Genomic DNA, 21,606 nt, shown 5'->3' with positions numbered 1-21,606 from the left:
AGACTATTGAACGGTTCCCTAGTACGATAAGATGGACTCTTACAACATAGAACACTACAACACAGTACAGGCCCTTCAGCCCACAATGTTGTGCCGACATTTTATCCTGCTCTAAGATCTATCTAACCCTTCCCTCCCACATAGCCCTCCATTTCTCTGCCATCCATATGCCTACCTAAGAGTCTTAAATGTCCCTAATGTATCTGCCCCCACAACTTCTGCCGGCAGTGCGTTCCACACACCCACCATTCTCTGTGTAAAAAAACTTGCCCCTGACATCCCCCTTATACCTTCCTCCAATCACCTTAAAATTATGCCCCCTTGTGTTAGCCATTTCCGCCCTGGGGAAAATGTCTCTGACCGTCCACTCGATCTATGCCTCTTATCATCTTGTACACCTCTATCAAGTCACCTCTCATCCTCCTCCTCTCCAAAGAGAAAAGCCCCAGCTCACTCAACCTATCCTCATAAGACATGCTCTCCAATCCAGGCAGCATCCTGGTAAATTTCCTCTGCACCCTCTCTAAAGCTCCCACATCCTTCCTATAATGAGGTGACCAGAACTGAACACAATACTCCAAGTGTGGTCTGACCAGAGTTCTGTAGAGCTGCAACATTACGTCACGGCTCTTGAACTCAGTACCCCGACTAATGAAGGCCGACACTCCATACGCCTTCTTAACAACCCTATCAACTTGCGTGGCAACCTTGAGGGATCTACAGACATGGACCCCAAGATCCCTCTGTCCCTCCACACTGCTAAGAATCCTGCCATTAACCCTGTATTCTGCCTTCAAATTCAACCTTCCAAAGTGTATCATTTCACACTTTTCTAGGTTGAACTCCATCTGCCACTTCTCAGCCCAGCTCTGCATCCTATCAATGTCCCGTTGTAACCCTCAGCAACCTCCTACAGTACCCACAACACCACCAACCTTTGTATCATCAGCAAACTTACTAACCCACCCTTCCACATCCTCATCCAAGTCATTTATAAAAATCACAGAGCAGGGGTCCCAGAACAGATCCCTGCAGAACACCACTGGTCACCGACCTCCAGGCAGAATACGCTCCATCTACCACCACCCTCTGTCTTCTATGGGTGAGCCAATTCTGAATCCACACAGCCAAGTTTCCCTGGAACCATGCCTCCTGACTTTCTGAATGAGCCTATCATGGGGAACCTTATCAAATGCCTTACTAAAATCCATGTACACCACATCCACTGCTCTCCCTTCATCAATGTGCTTTGTCACATCCTCAAAGAATTCAATCAGGCTCATGAGGCATGACCTGCCCCTCACAAAGCCATGCTGACTGTCCCTAATCAGCCTATGCTTCTCTAAATGCTCATAAATCCTGTTCCTGAGAATCTTTTCCAATAATTTGCCCACCACTGAAGTAAGACTCACTGGTCTGTAATTCCCAGGGTTATCCCTACTCCCTTTCTTAAACAAAGGAACAACATTTGCCAACCTCCAATTATCTGGCACTACTCCTGTGGCCAGTGAGGACGCAAAGATCGTCACCAATGGCTCAGAAATCTCTTCCCTCGCTTCCCATAGTACCCTGGGACCTATCCCGTCCGGCCCCGGGGACTTATCTATCCAAATGTTTTTCACAAGTTCCAGCACATCCTCCTTCTTAACATGGACACGTTCCAGCTGATCAGCCTGTTTTACGCTGTCCTCACAAATGTCAAGGTCTCTCTCACTGGTGAATACTGAAGCAGAGTCAAGGACCTCCTCTACCTCCTGCGACTCCAGGCACGTTTCCTCCTCTCCCTAATCGGTCCGACCTTCACTCTGGAGAAGAGAGAATGTCCGGGGTGGGAGGGGTCTTTGATTATGCTGGCTGTTTTACTGAGGCAGCGAGAGGTGTAGACAAGAGTCCATGGAGGGGAGGCTGGTGTCCGCGATGTGCTGGGCTGTGACCACAACTCTCTGCAGTTTTCCGCTCGTCGCTGTGTTTATCACCACGTACACTGTTCACTGTGTGAGCTTCACACCAGCAAGGAATTTCATTGCACCCTGGCGTGTAGGACAATAAACTCTTCTGATCTAATCATTACCACCCCACCCCCAGTGGGTAAATAATCTGAACCTGCTGCCAGTGGAGGCAGGGGGAAGGGGAGGTGACAGACCGCTGTGTGACGGGGCGGGGGGCGGGGGGAAGGGGAGGTGATGGACCACTGTGTGTGGGTGGGGGGGGAACTGATTCAACAGGAACTCTTCATGAGGAAATTGGGGAATCCACAAAAGGACGGATTTGGTGTTGAGAGGATACCTCGGGGCTTATTCCTTTGATCACTTTTAAAGAGCTAAGACAGGCCTGATGGGAAGAATGGCCTCCTCCTCCTCTGACAGCCCTCTCCCTATTGGATGGTCACCATTGATGGTCCTCACCCTATTGGATGATGACCATCAACAGCCTTCTCCCTATTGGATGGTGACCATTGGTGACTCCCCGTCCCCCCCATTGGTCGGAGACCATTGACGTCCCTCTCCCTATTGGACAGTGACCATTCACAGCAGTCTCCCTATTGGATGGTGACCATTGATGGCCTTCCTCCTGTCGGACAGTGACCATTGATGTCCCTCTCCCCATTGGACGGTGACCATTGACGCCCTCTCCCCATTGGACAGTGACCATTGACGTCCCTCTGCACTCGACCATGGCTGTGTTAGATCATTAACCATTCTGTTTGTCTCCAAGCACGAGGAACGGAGCCTGAGGCGCCACAGGAGCAGGTACCTGCATACGCTGGACCTGGGGGGACAGCTGCTGTCGGTGGCCGACCCCCAGACCCAGCGGGTGCTGCAGGAGCAGCTGGGGCAGCTGCGAGAGAGCTGGGAGTCCGCCGGTGCACGGGTGAAGGACGGGGCTGCCCGGCTGACCCACGTCCAGGAGGTAGGTCAGGAGGAAGTGTCCACTGAGCCCGTACCCCTCCGACAGCTGCCCCTGTATCTGCCCCTCCCCACACCCTGTCCCCCCACCCTGTCCCCCCACGTCCCCCAACACCACCCTGTCCCTCAACACCCCCTGTCCCCACACCCTATCCCCCCATGTCCCCAACACCCTGTCCCCACACCCTGCCCCCCCATGTCCCCACACCCTGCCCCCCCATGTCCCCCAACACTCACCTGTCCCTCCATCACTGTCACCCCCAACCTGTCGCCGCCTCCCCGCCCCCTCACCCTGTCCCCAACACCCCCGTCTCCCCACCCTGTCCCCCACATCCCCAACACCCCCCGTCCCCCCATCCTGTCCCCCAACACCCTTCTGTCCCCCCACCACTGTCACCCCCAACCTGTCGCCGCCTCCCCGTCCCCTCACCCTGTCCCCAACACCCCCCGTCCCCACACCCTGTCCCCCAACACCCCCCGTCCCCACACGCTGTCCCCCAACACCCCCCGTCCCCACACCCTGTCCCCCCACGTCCCCCAACACCATCCTGACCCACACCCTGTCCCCCAACACCACCCTGTACCCCTCACGTCCCCAACACCCCCGTCCCCCCACATCCCCCAACACCACCCTGTCCCCCAACACCACCCTGTACCTCCCACATCCCCAACACCCTCTCCCCCACCAGTTACCCCCAACCTGTCGCTGCCTCCCTGCCCCCTCACCCTGTGCTCGCCACCACCCTGTCCCCTCACATCCCCCACTGGCTTTCATTAATTAACCAATACTCCCAATTGCCTGCTAATGGTCTTGGGTTGTTTATTGAAGCTTCCCCACCCTGAGGCAAAGTCTGTAGAGTCACAGAGTTATACAGCACGGAAACGGGCCCTTCAGCCCAACTGGTCCATGCTGACCAAGTTGCCTTCCTGAGCTAGTCCCATTTGCCCGTGATTGGTCCACGTCCCTCTAAACCTTTCCCATCCATGGACCTGTCCAAATGTCTTTTAAATGATGTCATTGCTCCCATCACCCTGGTGTGAAAAACGTGCCCCTCAGGTCCCTTTTAAACCTTTCCCCTCTCACCCTAAACCTGTGCCCTCTGGTTGTAGACTCCCCTCCCCTGGGGAAAAGACTGTGACCATCCACCTTATCGATGCCCCTCATGATGTTATAAACCTCTATAAGGTCACCCCTCAGTCTCCTTCGCTCCAGGGAAAACAGTCCCAGCCTGTCCAGCCTCTCCTTATAACTCCCACCCTCCAGTCCCGGCAACACCCTCGTGAATCTTTCCTGCACCCTTTCAGTTCAATGACACCCTTCCTGTAGCTGGGTGACCAGAACGTCACTCAACACTCCAAGTGTGGTCTCACCAACAACTTGTAACATGATGTCTCAACTCTTGTACTCAGTGCCCAGTCAGATGAAAGCAAGTCTACCAAGCACCTGCTTCACCACTTGGTCTGCCTTTGACTAGAACCACGCTATAGCCTCTGGCACCTCCAAAGGTTGATGGGTGGATTGGGGGGGATGGGGGGGATGCGAGGTGCCTCTCTCCCCAGCTCATGGTGCCCTTTCACACCCACTGAGGTACCTCCCTGCCCTCCACTGACCTCAGCTCATCGGGTGAGGGTTAAGTCCCAGCTCAGACCTCCAACACTCTCCCGGGATCTTGCTTACCCTCCTGAATTGGCCTCAGTATCTGACCCGTGGTGCTGTAACCCATCCACCTCTTTGCGTTGACGGACAGATGTACAGCAGCTGTGGTGAGGAGGCAGCCGTGCTGGGGCCCAAGTTCCAAGACCTGAGGAAAGATCTGAAGAGGGCTCTGCCTCGATCCACTGAGGACCTTCAGAGGGAGCAAGGCAGGCTGCAGGTGAGAGGGGTGGGTGTTCCATCCACACCAATGCGTAATCCTCAATTACTGTGCGGGCTCACAGTGCACACACACCAACATCGACACACTGAACGCAGAACTTCTCCTTCCTGGGCAGTTGGTATTGAAGATGGTGTGTCAGCCTCTCTGCTGAGAGGTTTTGGCAGGTCACCAAACACTCTAACAGACTTCTACAGATGCACCTGACTGGGTGCATCACAGACTGGTACGGCAATTCCAACACACAGGAACTGTAGAGAGCAGTGGACACAGCCCAGTCCATCATGTGCACTGCCCTCCCCACCACTGACACCACTCAAGAAGGCGACATCTATCATCGAGGATCCCCACCATCTGGGCTGTGCCATCTTTTCGCAGCTCCCATCGGGCAGGAGGTACAGAAGCCTGAAGTCCCACACCACCAGGTTCAGGAACAGCTACTTCCCTTCAACCATTCGGTTCTTGAAATGACCGGCACAACCCTCACCCTGCCTCAGCAACGGAACACTGCACACCACCTCCTGCACTGCTGTGGACTTGCCTCTGATTGTGTTTCTTTGTACTAAGGTCTTGTTTAGCACAGTCTGTCTTTTCACTGTCCTGTATAACTTATGTATAACTTGTGCTGTGTGCTGTCGGTACCTACGTGTCTGTGATGCTGCTGCAAGCAGTTTTCTCACTGTACCTGTACCTCACCGTACGTGTGCACACGGCAGTAAACTTGACCTGTCTTGACTTCTGTGATTGTTTTGACTGCCAGGAGCTGGAGCAGACCCTGGAACACTGGGCCTGCCGCCTCACCGAGCTGAGCAGCCAGACGGCCCTCCTCGGCGCCCACCTCGTTCCGAGCGCAGCGACCGGCTTCCAGGAGCAGGTCACACATCTGGAGGACCAGTGTGAACAGCTGCGGCTGGCGGTAAGTTGCATGGGGCTGGGGGGGGTCGGCGGAGACACTGGGAACCCAGGGAGGGGTGTTACTGACCAATGGGTGGGGGGAGAGGGCCAGGGCAGTGGGGCAGCGCTGGAGGTTGGATCCTTTGCTCTGAGTCTGGTTGTGAGCTCAATGGCCTAGAGTCCTGAAGTGACATGGAGACAGGCCCTTTGGCCCAACTGGTCCATGCCGACCAAGATGCCCACCATTTCCCTGCGTTTGGACCATATCCCTCTAAACCCATGCACTTATCCAAATGTCTTTTAAATTGTTACCGTACCTGCCTCACCCACTTCCTCTGGCAGCTCCTTCCACGTACGGACCACCCTCTGGGTGAAGAAGTTGCCCCTCAGATCCCCTTTAAGTCTTTCCCTTAAACCTATGCCGTCTAGTTTTACATTCCCCAATCCTGGGGAGAAGACTGTGACCAATTACCCTATCTATGCCCTTCATGGTTTTATACACCTCGAGAAGGTCACCTCTCAGCCTTCTATGTTTTAATGAATACAGACCCAGCCTGGCCAACCTCTCCCTGTAACTCAGGCCCGTGAGTCCCGGCAACATCCTCGTAAACCTTCTCTGTGCTCTCTCCAGCTTAATGACGTCTTTCCTATAACAGGGTGAGCAAAACTATAACCAATCCTTATCAAGGTCTTATACAACTGCAACATGACATCCCAACCCTTGTACTCCATGTCCGAAAGAGATACAACACAGAACGGTCTGTGTTGACCATCAAGGACTTACACTGACCCCAATTGATTCTCCCCACATTCCCATTAACTCCCCCCAGGTTCTACCCCTCACCCACACACCAGGGGCAGTTTACAGTGGCCAATTAACCCACCGACCCGCACGTCTGTGGGATGTGGGAGGAGGTCACAGGGAGGACGTGCAGTCTCCACACAGACCGCGTTGGGGATCAGGATGGACCTGGCTGTCTGGTGCTATGAGGCAGTGGCTCTGGTTAGACCACACTTAGAGTACTGTGTCCAGTTCTGGTCGCCTCATTATAGGAAGGATGTGGGGGCGTTGGAGAGGGTGCAGAGGAGATTTACCGGGATGCTGCCTGGTTTGGAGAGTATGGATTATGAGGGGAGACTAAGGGAGCTCGGGCTTTACTCATTGGAGAGGAGGAGGATGAGAGGAGACATGATCGAGGTGTACAAAATATTAAGAGGAATAGATAGAGTGGACAGCCAGCGCCTCTTTCCCAGGGCACCAATGCTCAATACAAGAGGGCATGGCTTTAAGGTAATGGGTGGGAAGTTCAAGGGAGATATCAGAGGGAGGTTTTCACCCAGAGAGTGGTTGGGGCATGGAATGTGCTGCCTGGGGTGGTGGTGGAGGCAGGTACATTGGTCAAGTTCAAGAGCTTGTTAGATAAGCATATGGAGGAATTTAAAATAGGGGGATATGTGGGAGGAAGGGGTTAGATAGTCTTAGGTGAGGTTTAAAGGTCGGCACAACATGGTGGGCCGAAGGGCCTGTATTGTGCTGTACTGTTCTGTGTTCTATGCACCAACACTGGATTGGGTTGGATGTTCGGGAGGTGAGGAGGTTTGGAGAGAGGGGGGAGGATGCAGGAGATGGGGGTCATCAACTGGCAGAGATAAGCAAGGAGGACGGTGTTCGTCAAGAGGTAAACTGGTACTTCCCCGCCCCCCCCCCCGCCCCCCGCCCTCCTCTACCAACAAACAATCTGCTGGAGGAGCTCAGCAGGTCAAGCAGCATCTTTGGGGGGGAGGAATTGTCAACGCTTTGGGTTGACACCCTGCATCAGGACCCCAAAGGACACAGCCTGACCCGCTGAGATCCTCCAGCAGGTTGTGTCTTGCTCCAGATTCCAGCGTCTGACGTCTCCTGTGTCTCCATAGAACATAGAACACTACAGCACAGCACAGGCCCTTCGGCCCACAATGTTGTGCCAACATTGTAGAAACATAGAAATATTCAAAACCTACAGCACAATTCAGGCCCTTTGGCCCACAAAGCTGTGCTGAACATGTCCCTACCCTAGAAATTACTAGGCTTACCCATAGCCCTCTACTTTACTCAGCTCCACGTACCGATCCAACAGTCTCTTAAACGACCCTGTCGTATCCGTTTCCACCACCGTTGCCGGCAGCCCGTTCCACACACTCACCACTCTCTGAGTAAAAAACTTACCCCTGACGTCTCCTCTGTACCTACTCCCCAGCACCTTAAACCTATGTCCTCTTGTGGCCACCAATTCAGCCCTGGGGAAAAGCCTCTGACTATCTACCCAATCAATACCTCTTATCATCTTATATACCTCTATCAGGTCCCCCCTCATCCTCCGTCTCTCCAAGGAGAAAAGGCCGAGTTCCCTCAACCTGCTTTCATAAGGCATGCTCCGCATTCCAGGCAGCATCCTTGTAAATCTCCTCTGCACCCTCTCTATGGCTTCCACATCCTTCCTGTAGTGAGGTGACCAGAACTGAGCACAGTACTCCAAGTGGGGTCTGACCAGGGACCTAAATACCTGCAACAATACCTCTCGGCTCCTAAATTCAATTCGACGATTGATGAAGGACAATACACCATATGCCTTCTTAACCACAGAGTCAACCTGCGCAGCTGCTTTGAGCGTCCTATGGACTCAGACCCCAAGATCCCTCTGATCCTCCACACTGCCAAGAGTCCTACCATTAATACTATATTCTGCCATCATATTTGACCTTCCAAAATGAATCACTTCATACATCTGGGTTAAACTGCATCTGCCACTCCTCAGCCCAACTTTGCATCCTATCTATGTCCCGCTGTAACCTCTGACAGCCGTCCAAACTATCCACAACACCCCCAACCTTTGTGTCATCCGCAAACTTACTAACCCACCCCTCCACTTCCTCATCCAGGTCGTTTATAAAAATCACAAAGAGTAAGGGTCCAAGTACAGATCCCTGAGGTACACCACTGGTCACCGACCTCCATGCAGAATATGACCCTTCAACAACCACTCTTTGCCTTCTGTGGGCCAGCCAGTTCTGGATCCACACTGCAATGTCCCCTTGGATCCCATGCCTCCTTACTTTCTCAATAAGCCTTGCATGGGATACCTTATCAAACGCCTTGCTGAAATCCATATACACTACATCTACTGCTCTCCCTTCATCGATGTGTTTTTATCCTGCTCTAAGATCTATCTAACCCTTCCCTCCCACATAGTCCTCCATTTCTCTATCATTCACGAGTCTACATAAGAGTGTCTTAAATGTCCCTAATGTATCTGCCCCCACAACCTCTGCAGGCAGTGCGTTCCACACACCCACCACTCTCTGTGTTTAAAAAAACTTACCCCTGACATCCCCCTTATACCTCCAATCACCTTAAAATTATGTCCCCTCGTGTTAGCCATTGTCGCCCTGGGAAAAAGTCTCCGACTGTCCACTCGATCTATGCCTCTTATCATCTTGTACACCTCTATCAAGTCACCTCTCATCCTCCTCCTCTCCAAAGAGAAAAACCCCAGCTCACTCAACCTATCCACATAAGACATGCTCTCCAATCCTGGCAGCATCCTGGTAAATCTCCTCTGCACCCTCTCTAAAGCTTCCACATCCTTCCTATAATGAGGTGACCAGAACTGAACACAATACTCCAAGTGTGGTCTGACCAGAGATCTACAGAGCTGCAACATCACCTCGCGGCTCTTGAACTCAACCCCCCGACTAATGACGGCCAACACTCCATACGCCTTCTTAACAACCCTATTGAGCTGCGCGGCAACCTTGAGGGATCTATGGACGTGGACCGCAAGATCCTACTGTTCCTCCACACTGCTAAGAGTCCTGCATTTTTTAATATATATAATTTTTAAGTTTTTAATATATATAAAATATTTTTAAAAAACAAAACCTTGTATTCTGCCTTCGAATTCAATCTCCCGAAGTGTATCACCTCCTCCCTGTGCCCTGCGCTGTGTGTCTGAGTAAGTGTGAGCAGTTTGGGGTTGTGCGGGTCGCCGTTTCTCAGCAGCAGGCAGCAGAGATGAGGACAGATGCCTGCTTCTGTCACCTTGAGGTAGTGCCACTAACTGCCTCTGTCCCTAATCCTGCAGAGTTCCGTGCGGAGACGGGAGATAAGCCGGGGGCTGGACCAGTGGCTCCTGTTTAACTCCAGAAGCAAGGAGCTGGGAGATTGGCTGAAGCACATGGAAGATCGAGTTTCGCAGAGCACGGGAACGGGAACGGGAATCGAGGAGATGATCGACAGGCTCCAGAAGGTGAGGAAACTGTGGTTGTGTGTTGGCTCTGAGCAAACCTTCCAAAAGTCAGTCTCAGGTGGTGGCATGTCTGGAGAGATTGGCATTTATTGGGATTGGTTTATTATTGTCACTTGTACCGAGGTACAGTGAAAAACTTGTCTTGCAAACCGATCATACAGGTCCATTCATTATACAGTGCATCGAGGTAGTACAGGGTAAAAACAATAACAGAATACAGAGTAAAGTGTCACAGTTACAGGGAAAGTGCAGTGCAGGCAGACCATAAAGTGCAAGGTCATAACGAGGTAGATTGTGAGGTCAAGAGTCCATTGTATCGTACTAGGGAACCATTCAATAATCTTACAACAGCAGGATAGAAGCTGTCCTTGAGCCTGGTGGTACGTGCTTTCAGGCTTTTGTATCTTCTGCCCAATGAGAGGGGGGAGAAGAGAGAATGTTCGGGGTGGGTGGGGGCTTTGATTATGCTGGCTGCTTCATCTAGACAGTGAGAGGTATAGACAGAGACCATGGAGGGGAGGCTGGTGTCCGTGATGCGCTGGGCTGTGTCCACAACTCTCTGCAGTTTCTTGAGGTCCTGGGCAGAGCAGTGCCGTACCAAGCCGTGATGCATCCGGATAGGATGCTTTCTATTGCCCATCCCTATCTGCCCTTGAGAAGGTGGAGGTGAGCCGCCTCCTTGAACAACTGCAGTCATTGGAGTCACGGAGTCATACAGCATAGAAACAGGCCCTTCGGCCCAACTCATCTGTGCTGAATCTGTTGCCCAGTGAGCTAGTCCCATCTGCCTGTGTTTGGCCCAGAGCCCTCTAAACCTCTCCTATCCATGGACTTATCCAGATGGCTTTTAAATGTTGCTAATGTGCCCGCCTCAACCACTGTTTCTGGCAGCTCGTTCCAAATACGCACCACCCTTTGTGTGAAGAAGCTGCCCCTGATGTCCCTTTTAAACCTCTCACCTCTGATCTTAAACCTCTGCCTGTTCTGGTGAAGGGGCTCCCTGGTGCTGGTGGGGATGGAGCTCCAGGCTTTGGACCCAGTGACGGTGAAGGGACGGCGAGACATTTCCCAGTCAGGGTGGGGGGTGACTGGGAGGGGAAGCTGTGGGTGGTGGTGTTCCCCTGCGCCCACTGCCCTTGTCCTTGGTGGGAGAGGAGGTGGGTTCGGGAGGTGCTGTCGGTGGGTTCAGAGGTTAGCAGAGTCTGAATCTGGTTTATTGTCACTGACTTGTGAAAGACGAGAGGTAAACAGAGAGACAGGACTTCTCTGTCAATCCTTCCAGGACACACAAATCGGAATCAGGTCTATTATCACTGACTTAGATGACGTGAAGTTTGTTGGTTGAGGCGGGCACATCAGCAACATTTAAAAGCCATCTGGATAAGTCCATGGATAGGAGAGGGTTAGAGGGCTCGGGGCCAAACGCGGGAGGATGGGACTAGCTCACAGTGCAAAGACATAAATTACAAAAATAAGTAGTTATTTACTGAATCATTGAGTGTGGGTCTTCAGGCTCCTGTACCTCCTCCCTGATGGTAGTAACGAGAAGAAGGTATGTCCCGGGTGGTGAGGGTCCTCAGTGATGGATGCCGCCGCCTTGAGGCACTGCCTATCGAAGATGTCCTCGATGGTCACTTTGTGGTCGATGAGTTACTTGTGGAGTGACCACTGTCCTGCTGATACTGGCTGCATCATCAAACACCAGATGCCTGAAAGAGGCCGTTTGCACCCAGTCCCTTCACCGGGGGGCACAAGGATATTTTCAGCGGCTCCTCGAGAAAGGGTAACGTGTATCACTGACTCCTGCAATCCCTAGCCTGGCAATTGGAGAACTGAGCAAAAATCAATCTGCTGCAGAAACTCAGCGGGTCAGGCAGCACCCGTGGAGGGAGATGGACAGTTGACGTCTTGGGTCGAGATTTTCATCAGGACTGTCTACTCCCCTCCACGGATGCTGCTCTACCCACTGAGTTCCTCCAGCAGATTGTTTTTTGCTCCAGAATCCAGCATCTGCAGTTCCGGTCAGGACATCATTAAGCTAGAAAGCGTGGAAAGAAGATTTACGAGAATATTGCCAGGACTCGAGGGCCTGAGTTATAGGGGGAGAGGTTGGGCAGGCTCGGACTTTACTCCTTGGACTGAGGGGTGATCTTATAGAGGTGGATAAAGTCATGAGGGGCAGAGATAGGGTGAATGTGCACGGTCTTTGTCCCAGGGTTGGGGAATCAAGAACTAGAGAGCATAGGTGCAGGATGAGAGGGGAGAGATTTAATAGGGACCTGAAGGGCAACTTCTTCGCGCAGAGAGTGGTGCGCATATGTAATGAGCTGCCAGAGGAAGTGGTTGGGGCAGGTAACATTACAATAGTCGTAGAGCAATACAGCACAGATACGTGCCCCTCGGGTCCCTTTTAAATTGTTCCCCTCTCACCCTAAACCTATGTCCCCCAGTTTTGGACTCCCCTACCCTGGGGAAAAGGCTGTTACCATCCACCTTATCTACGCCTGGGTAATTTTTCCCATTGTGGGGTAGATGCTACTGTTGTAACTGTCTGGCAACAGTTGTTTAAACGACACTTGGACAGGTACAGGGATGGGAAAGGTTTAGAGGGATAGGGGTCAAACGCAGGCAAATGGGACCGGCTGAGATGGCCACCTTGGTCGGCATGGATGAGTTGGGCCGAAGGGCCTGTTTCCGTGCTGTATGTCTGTGACTCTGGGGTGGACAATGAGCAGCAGTGGGGTCCGTGTACAAACAGCAGAAGGAGTGTACACCGTCCCAAACACCCACCCAGCCGCCCCGGCCCCGTGCGGCAGAGTCTGCGGGTCCCACACTGGTCTCCACCCCCCCTCCGGGCCCAGGGGACTGGAGTGCAGAGTCGTCCTCGATCCTGAGGGAATGCCTCAGGCAGAGAACAGGGGAGAGTCTGGAAGCTGCAGGGTTAAATCCGGGGGACATGAGCTCAGTGACGTGCGGAGGATTCCGTACATCCGCGCTAATGGGCTTGCTGATGTCAGTGGAGGAATTACTTCTCCCGGGGAGGGATGGAGTCAGGGATAAGCAGCTGATCAGGTACACCCTCCCCCCTCCCCGCCCACACACATAGCTGGGCAATGAGCACACAGACCCAGCCAGGGGGCAGAGACTGCGGCAGGGTACAGGGTGTCGAGGGCTGGGCGCTGGGGCCAGCAGCCTGGGATCGGACTGAGGCTCAGAGGGCTAGACGGCCTTTGCCGTCGGGTACGGAGGTTGGAGGGTGGGTCTGGTGAAGCCGGGGAGGTCCCCTGTGGGTGGGGAGTGGGGCGGTTTCTCCCCCTGGGGCCGCATTCTGTCTCCCTGGGGCTGTGCTCTCTCTGTCCCCCTCTGGGTCTGTGTTCTATGCCCTCGGGGTCTATGACTGTTCTCTCTCCCCCTGGGGCAGCTCTCTGTCTCCCTGGGACCTGTCTTATGAGGATAGGTTGAGTGAGTTAGGGCTTTTCTCTTTGGAGAGAAGGAGGATGAGAGGGGACTTGATAGAGGCGTACAAGGTGATAAGAGGCATAGATCGAGTGGACAGTCAGAGACTTTTTCCCAGGGCGACAATGGCTAACACGAGGGGGCATAATTTTAAGGTGATTGGAGGAAGGTATAAGGGGGATGTCAGGGGTAAGTTTTTTTACACAGACAGAGAGTGGTGGGTGCATGGAACGCACTGCCAGCAGAGGTTGTGGGGGCAGATACATTAGGGACATTTAAGAGACTCTTAGATAGACACATGAATGATAGAGAAATGGGGGGGCTATGTGGGAGGGAAGGGTTAGATAGATCTTAGAGCAGGATAAAATGTCAGCACAACATTGTGGGCCGAAGGGCCTGTACTGTGCTGTAGTGTTCTATGTTCTCTCTCTCTCTCTCTCTCTCTCTCTCTCTTCCCCCCACCCCCCCCCCACCTCCCCCTGGGGGTGTGTGTCTGCGTTCTCTGCGGGGTCCGTGCTGCCTGCTGACACTGTGCTGGTGTGTGTGACAGGACTGCATCGGGGAGATTGCGCTGTGGGAGAGGAGCCGGCAGGCGGTGCAGAACCTGGGCGAGGGGCTGAGGGATGTGAGTGAGCCGGGCAGGGTCAGTGAGATCGACAGCAGACTGCAGCACGTCCACCGCCGCTGGCAGCACCTCGTCCAGCTCGTCGAGTCCAGGTGAGGGGCGGGGGCGTGAGGGGAGGTCCGCAGGTGGGCCGAGGGAGGGTCACACCGTGGGAGGGGGCGGTACTGAGGGAGGGCAGTGAGGGAGGGTCACACGGTGGGTGGGGGGGGTGACACTGAGGGAGGGGCAGTACTGATTTTTACCCTCTGGTACAGTGAGTGGTATTTACCGTCTCCCACCCCTGCATCATGCGGTTAGTTCTGTGAATGGACCGTGCGCTGCTGCGAAGACGGTGGTGGTTGGGATTAAACCCGGCGTGATGGACCCCAATGTCACCGGTACCATCTGTTCTCTCAGAGGCAGGACGTGTGTTGGGTGAATAGAGCAGCACTGTATGAGGGGTGAGCCGCTAACAAAGGCTGCAGCCTGCCCGAGGACAGGCGGTTCACACAGCACCCGTAATCCTTTATTCTGGGATAAGCCTGAGCAGCCAGCTTTAAACTGTCGACATCTGTTGCATTTACCACCTGCCTCAGTGACGCATTGTTGGGAGGTGGGAGTGTCCCTGAGGGGGAACTCCCACCCTGGGCAACAGGTGAGGGTGAGGTACCTCACTGTCCAGCAGAGGCAAATCTGCCCACAGTCAGTGTGGGATACAGTCCCTGTGACACACACACAGTCCCTGTGACACACACAGTCAGTGTGGGACACAGTCCCTGTGACACACACAGTCCCTGTTACACACAGAGAGTCCCAGTGACACACACAGTCCCTGTTACACACACGGTCAGTGTGGGACACAGTCCCTGTTACACACACGGTCAGTGTGGGACACAGTCCCTGTTACACACACGGTCAGTGTGGGACACAGTCCCTGTTACACACACGGTCAGTGTAGGACACAGTCCCTGTTACACACACGGTGTGGGGGACAATCCCTGTTACACACACAAAGTCTAGTCAAGTCAGGATGAGTTTATTGCCATGTGCACATGTACGGTGAGGTACAGGTACAGTGAGAAACTTGCAGCAGCATCGCAGGCAGGTAGGTACAGACAACACACAGAAGACAAATTATACAAGACAGGGAAGTAAAGAAACACTGCAAAACAAGACATTAGTGTGTAAAAACCACAATCAGAGACGTCCACGGCCGTGCAAGAGGTGGTGTGCAGTGTTCCGTTGCTGAGGCAGTGATTAGGGTTGTACTGGTTGGTACAAGAACCGAATGGTTGAAGGGAAGTAGCTGTTCCTGAACCTGGTGGTGTGGGACTTCAGGCTTCCGTACCTCGTGCCCAACAGGAGCTGTGAGAAGATGGCACGGCCCAGGTGGTGGGGAGTGCGGACCAGACTCGCCAGGATACTGCCTGGATTGGAGGACTTTAGTTCTGGGGAGGGGAGGGATTGGGTGGGCTGAGGATACCAGAGGCTGCAGGTGCTGGACTCCGGAGCAACAAACAACCTGCTGGAGGAACTCAGCGGGTCGAGCAGCGTCTGTGGGGGGGGGGGGGGGGGGGGGGGGGGGGGGGGGGGGGGGGGGGGGGGTGTGGTGTGGTGGAAGGAATGGCTGATACTTTATGTCAAGATGCTGCACCAGGACTCAGTGATGGGGGGATGGTGGCCAGAGGTAGTGGTGGAGGGAGGTACAGTGGTTTATTCAGCATTGTATTCAGCACAGACATAGTGGGCAGAAGGGCCTGTTCCAGAGCTGTGCCGTTGTACATCGTGTGTGTGTGTGTGGTGCTGTACGTGTGTGTATACTGTATGTGTGTGTGGTGCCGTGTGTGTGTATCAGTGTGTGTGTGTGTGCGTGTGTGTATATGTGTGTGTGTGTATATGTGGTGTGTGTGCCTGCCTGCCTGCTCCGGGGGAATGTGCTGTGTGTGCTGAAGGAGCGAAGCCCTGCCCCGTGGTACGCTGCTTGCTGACAGTTGCTGGGCTCAGCTGTCTGCCGTGGATCTGCCGTCAGCCGCTGCCTCGCTCCCAGTCCCCGGCTCGGTCTCAGCGTCACTGACCGCACAGCGGCTGCTCCTGCCCTCCCTGGGCGTCCGCCTGGCCGCCTCTCAGTTACCGCGGCGATCGGTGCCCTTTGTAATCCGGCTGCTCTGCACTCTGGTGTAACCTGATAGGGGAGGGGGGAGGGGGTGTGGGAGGGGGTGGGGAGATCTGCCTGCTGCAGTGTTCCATGTGGGAGGTGCAGGGATGGTCGCCGCCTGCCAGTGAGGCCCCTTTCCTCGCCGCTGCTCCTCGCACAGGTAGCACCTGGATGCTGCTGCCTGGTCCTGGGGCCCCACACAGCCCCGTGTCGCACGGTGAGCACTGCCTCCTCCGCACAGAGCCGGCCTCCCGCTGGTAACGCCCGGCTGGTTCATCTGTCAGAGATTTCATTGTGTTGTGTGTGTGTGTGTGTGTGTGTGTGTGTGTACAGGGTAATATCAGTGTGTAATTGTGTGTGTATATCTGTGTGCATGCATGTGTGTGTGTGTATAGGTTAATGTATGTGTGCATATCTACCTCTGTGTGTGTGTGTGTGTGAAAACAAAAGTCTGTATGTAATCTGTGTGTGTGTGTATCCGTGTGTTGTGTGTGTATACAGGGTAATGTTTGTGTATAATCTGTGTTGTATACATCTGGGTGTGTAGCTCTGTGTGTACGTGTATATCTCTGTGTGTGTATGCACACATACAGGTTAGTGTGTGTGTGTGTGTGTATATGCACATGTACAGGTCCACATACCCTCCCTGTCCACGGATCTGTCCAACGTTCTTTTAAACACTGTAATTTTACCTGCCTCACCCACTTCCTCTGGCAGCTCATTCCCCACACCCACCACCCTCTGTGTGAAGAAGTTGCCCCTCAGGTCCCCTTTAAACTTTTCCCCCTCACTTTAAACCTGTGCCCTCTAGTTTTGGGCTCCCCTACCCTGGGGAAAAGACTGTGACCCTCCACCGTATCAATGCCCCTCATGATTTTATAAACCTCTGTAGGGTCACCCCTCAGCCTCCTTCAGTCCAGGGAAAACAGTCCCGGCCTGCCCAGCCTCTCCTTGTTACTCGAGCCCTCCGGTCCCGGTAATGTCTTCGTGAAGCTTTTCCGCACCTCCCACGTCCGTCCTGTAGCGTAGTGGAGCCACGGGCGGCTGTGGAGGCCGAGTCATTGGGTGTATTTAAGGCAGAGATTGATAGGTATCTGAGTATCCAGGGCATCAGAGGTTATGGTGAGAAGGTGGGGGGGGGGGGGGGAGTGAGACTAAATGGGAGAATGGATCAGCTCGTGATAGAATGGCAGAGACTTGATGGGCCGAATGGCTGACCTGCTCCTTTGTCTTATGGTCTTATGAAATTGGAGAGATACTGGGAGGGGAAAGGATGGGGAAGAGGGGCCGAGTGGCGAGCTGCCACCAACAGCCATCGGTCTTGTTCAGTGCTTCGTGGATTGGTTGACGACTGGCCCCTGCCCCAGGCGTGTGAGTCTCAGGGGGTCCTGTCCTGGGAAGCTCCCTCACCTCCTGCCCTGTGACTGGTTCTCTCCCCAGGGTGAAGAATCTGCAGGAGACCCTGGCCTCCGTGCACGCCCTGGATCAGGAGATGAGCTGCCTCCGCTCCTGGCTGACCCACATCGAGGCTGAGCTCTCCAAGCCCCTGGTATACAACGCCTGCGACGATCAGGAGATCGAGAGGAAGCTCGCAGAGCAGCAGGTGTGTGCGATAGTAACAACAGGCCATTCAGTCCCTCCGGCCCGGACCTCTCGATTGGCTGCTCCCAGCCTCTCGCCGCCTCGGGTGAGGGGAGGGGCTGTGACTCTCAGCTCCTGGTGAGGTGTCCTGGCTGTGGTGTGGTCTTGGAGTTGGGTTTGGATTGGGGGTGGGGAGGAGGGTGGGGGGGGTGGTGTTGGTTTGGGAAGGGTCAGGGTGGGGGGATGAGAGTGGGACGGGGACTGTTTCATTCTGGGGCAGGGGATGTTGGCCAGGAGTGTGTGCTGGGAGGCAGACGGTGGAAGGGTGCGTACCGGGGAGAATTTGTAATGGGAGAGGGGTGTGGGGGAGTACTGTCAGGAGGAGGGTGCGTCCAGGGGGCATGGGGAGGGGTGTATTCAGCAGAATGTAACTACGAGAGGGTGTGGGGAGAGGGCAGTCAGTGAGGAGGGTAGTGTGGTGTTGGGGCAGAGCGGGAGAGGGGCCGGGTGTTGGGGAGATGTGTGTCAGAGTGCGGCGGGTGTGTCGGGGGCGGGCGTGCCCAGGGTAATTGTGTCGGGGTGGGTGAGTTGGGGTGGGTGTGTTGCTCTGCCCACGGCCTCTCCCCATTCTCTAGAAATTCCTTCTCTCTCATATTTGCAACAGAGAAGGAGGCCGTTCAGCCCATCGAGCCTGTGCCAGCTCAGAACATTCCCATCAGTACCCTTCCCCACATCCCCGTCACCCACATCCCTAGCTCTCCCCCCCAGCTCCACCTCCCTCAGCTCCCTCCACCCCAGCTCCCACCCCGCAGCTCCCCCTCCTGACCCACGCCCCGGGGACAGTCTGCAGCGGACAGTTACCCCTCTGAGCCACACGTGCTGGGATGTGGGAGGAAACATGGCTCCCAGGGGCATCCAACGGCGCGGACAGCCCCGGACATCAGCATGCACCACCACTGCCCACTCCCCCTCACTGCCCCTGGACCCCTCCCCACAGGGAACCACAGGCCGCACTCAGGACCTCGTATTGGCCTGTCTCCAGCGCAGGCCTCAGTAACGCGAGCAGCAGTGAAACGCCCAAGCCAGCGGCCGGGGTCTGCGGAGAGGTGTACACGGGGGAGTGTACTGGGAGGTGCGTGTCGGGGGTGTGTGTGTCGGGGGTGTGTGTGGGAGTTGGGCTGAGGTTCAGGGTTAGAGTACAGGAATGGGTGTGTGTATCGGGGGGTGTTTAGGGTGGGGGTGTGGGCTGGGAGTGCGTATCGGGGAGGGGAGTGGGGGAGTGGATCCCCCTGCCCCCCGCGCGGACTCCTGCCGTGCCCTGACCTCTGCCCTCCCCTGGTGCAGGAGCTGCAGCGGGACATCGACCAGCACGGAGCGGGGGTGGCGTTGGTGCTGCACCGCTGCGACGGGCTGCTGCAAGACTCTGACACCGACACCGAATGCGACTCCCTGCAACACCAGCGGCGCAGCCTGGACCGCAGGTGGCGCAGTATCTGCGCCATGTCCGTGGAGCGGCGCATGAAGTAGGTGGGGGGGGGTCAGTAAGGGAGGGGTCGTGGGGGGGGTCAGTGGGGGAGGGGTCAGTGGGGGCAGCCAGTGTGGTGGGGGGGTCAGTAGGGTGGGGACCTCGGTAAGGGGCATCAGTAAGGTGAGGGTCAGTGGGGAGGGGCTGCGGGTGTGGGGGGGGACTTCGGCAAGGGTGGGGTCGGCGAGGGGGGGATCAGTGAGGGTGGGGTCGGCGAGGGGATCAGTGGGGGGGAGGGTGGACCTTGGCGAGGGGGAAGTTGGGGACACCACAGCTGGATCACTGCTCAGTTACCTGTCAGTAGATGCTGCAGGGTATTGGAGGCATCCCAAGGACATTCACCGGTCCTGGGGTGTGAGTGGTCACAGTCTATTCCCCAGGGCAGGGGAGGGCAAAACTAGGGGGTATAGGTTTAGGGTAAGAAGGGAAAGATTTAAATTGTACCTGAGGGGCAACTTCTTCACACTGAGGGCAGTGGGTGTGTGGAACGAGCTGCCAGAGCCAGTGGTAGAGGCAGGGACAATATCAATGTCTAAGAGACACTTGGACAGGTCTATCGACAGGGAAGGTTCAGAGGGATGTGGGCCAAACACAGGCAAGTGGGACTGGCTTAGATGGGCACCTTGGTTAGCAGGGATAAGATGGGCCGAAGAGCCTGTTTCTGTGCTGTGTTGCTCTCTCTCTGTCCCACTGAGAGAGGCTGCACAGTCTGGGTCTGGGCCAGGGTTCCTTGGGGTTTAGAAGAATGAGGGGTGACTTTATTCCCTCGGACGTGATCCTGAGGGGGCCGGGGAGGGAGAGGGGAGATGGCGGCACCTTCCCACGGTGGGACCATCACGGACCAGGGGTCGTGGCTGCAAAATAGGGGCCGGTCATTTAAAACCGAGCTGTGGAGAAATGTCTTCTCTCAGATGGGGGTGAATTGGGGTCACAGGGTGGGGTCGTGGGTCAGTGGGGTCATGGTGTTTCAGGTCAGGGTCCTGGGTCGGTGGGGTCACAGTGTTTTGCAATGGTTTGATGGGGGTGGAGGACATGGGTCGGGTGCATTTCAGGATGGGGTCACGGGCTGGGGTCATGGGTTGGTGGAGTCTTGGGCTGGGGTCATGGGTCGGGGTCATGCATCGATGGGTCATATGTTGATGGGGTCTTGGGTCGGGGTCATGGGTCGGGGTCATGTGTCAATGGGTCATGGGCTGGGGTCATGGGTTGATGGGGTCTTGGGCTGGGGTCATGGGTCGGGGTCATGCGTCAATGGGTCATGGGCTGGGGTCATGGGTTGGTGGAGTCGGGCTGGGGTCATGGGTCAGGGTCATGGGTTCGGGTCATGGGTTGATGGGGTCTTGGGCTGGGGTCATGGGTCGGGGTCATGGGTTGGTGGAGTTTTGGGCTGGGGTCATGGGTCGGGGTCATGCATCGATGGGTCATGGGCTGGGGTCATGGGTTGATGGGGTCTTGGGCTGGGGTCATGGGTCGGGGTCATGCATCGATGGGTCTTGGGCTGGGGTCATGGGTCAGGGTCATGCATCGATGGGTCATGGGCTGGGGTCATAGGTTGATGGGGTCTTGGGCTGGGGTCATGGGCTGGGGTCATGGGTTCGGGTCATGGGTTGATGGGGTCTTGGGCTGGGGTCATGGGTCAGGGTCATGCATCGATGGGTCATGGGTTGGTGGAGTCTTGGGCTGGGGTCATGGGTCGGGGTCATGGGTTCGGGTCATGGGTTGATGGGGTCTTGGGCTGGGGTCATGGGTCGGGGTCATGGGCTGGGGTCATGGGTCGGGGTCATGCATCGATGGGTCATGGGCTGGGGTCATGGGTTGATGGGGTCTCGGGCTGGGGTCAAGGGTCGGTGGGCCACAGTGTTGCTGGACGGGGGGGTCACACCTCTGCCCTGCCCCAGGATCGAGGAGACGTGCCGACTGTGGCAGAAGTTCCTGGATGACTACGCGCGTTTCGAGGAGTGGCTGCAGGGGGCAGAGGAGACGGCTGCCCAACCCAACACCTCGCACGTCCCCTACTCCCTCGCCAAGGAGGAGCTGAAGAAGTATGAGGTGAGGGAGCACGTGGGACCCCCCAGGTATGGGGGGAGTACGGCAGGACCCCTGGGTGTGGGGGGAGTACAGCGGGACCCCCAGGTGCAGGTAGGGAGTACGGCGAGATCCCTGGGTGTGGGGGGAGGGACCCCCGGGTATGGGGATGGAGTACGGCGGGACCCCCGGGTGCGGAGAGGGGGTACGGCAGGACCCCCGGTTATAGGGGGAGTATGACGGGACCCCCGGGTATGGGGGGAGTATGACGGGACCCCCGGGTATTGTGGTGGGGTGTGG

The 21,606-nt window shown here is 55.6% G+C and overlaps 1 protein-coding gene across 4 annotated transcripts in view; it reads left to right on the top strand.

Annotated features, from left to right (window-relative positions):
* LOC127569986 (nesprin-2-like) overlaps positions 1-21,606 on the top strand; it is a 57,855-nt gene that overhangs the window by 8,105 nt on the left and 28,144 nt on the right. For all 4 annotated transcript variants that reach the window (XM_052015133.1, XM_052015126.1, XM_052015144.1 and 1 more), the window contains 8 exons: positions 2,716-2,910; positions 4,655-4,780; positions 5,541-5,696; positions 9,796-9,960; positions 13,967-14,133; positions 17,616-17,778; positions 19,101-19,279; positions 21,180-21,330. In XM_052015133.1, coding sequence (XP_051871093.1) covers positions 2,716-2,910; positions 4,655-4,780; positions 5,541-5,696; positions 9,796-9,960; positions 13,967-14,133; positions 17,616-17,778; positions 19,101-19,279; positions 21,180-21,330 — 1,302 coding nt within the window. The remainder of the gene's footprint in view (positions 1-2,715; positions 2,911-4,654; positions 4,781-5,540; positions 5,697-9,795; positions 9,961-13,966; positions 14,134-17,615; positions 17,779-19,100; positions 19,280-21,179; positions 21,331-21,606) is intronic.

This window comes from Pristis pectinata, chromosome 1, assembly GCF_009764475.1.
Source record: "Pristis pectinata isolate sPriPec2 chromosome 1, sPriPec2.1.pri, whole genome shotgun sequence".
Taxonomy (NCBI): Eukaryota; Metazoa; Chordata; class Chondrichthyes; order Rhinopristiformes; family Pristidae; genus Pristis; species Pristis pectinata.
This window is presented reverse-complemented; position numbering and strand designations above follow the sequence as displayed.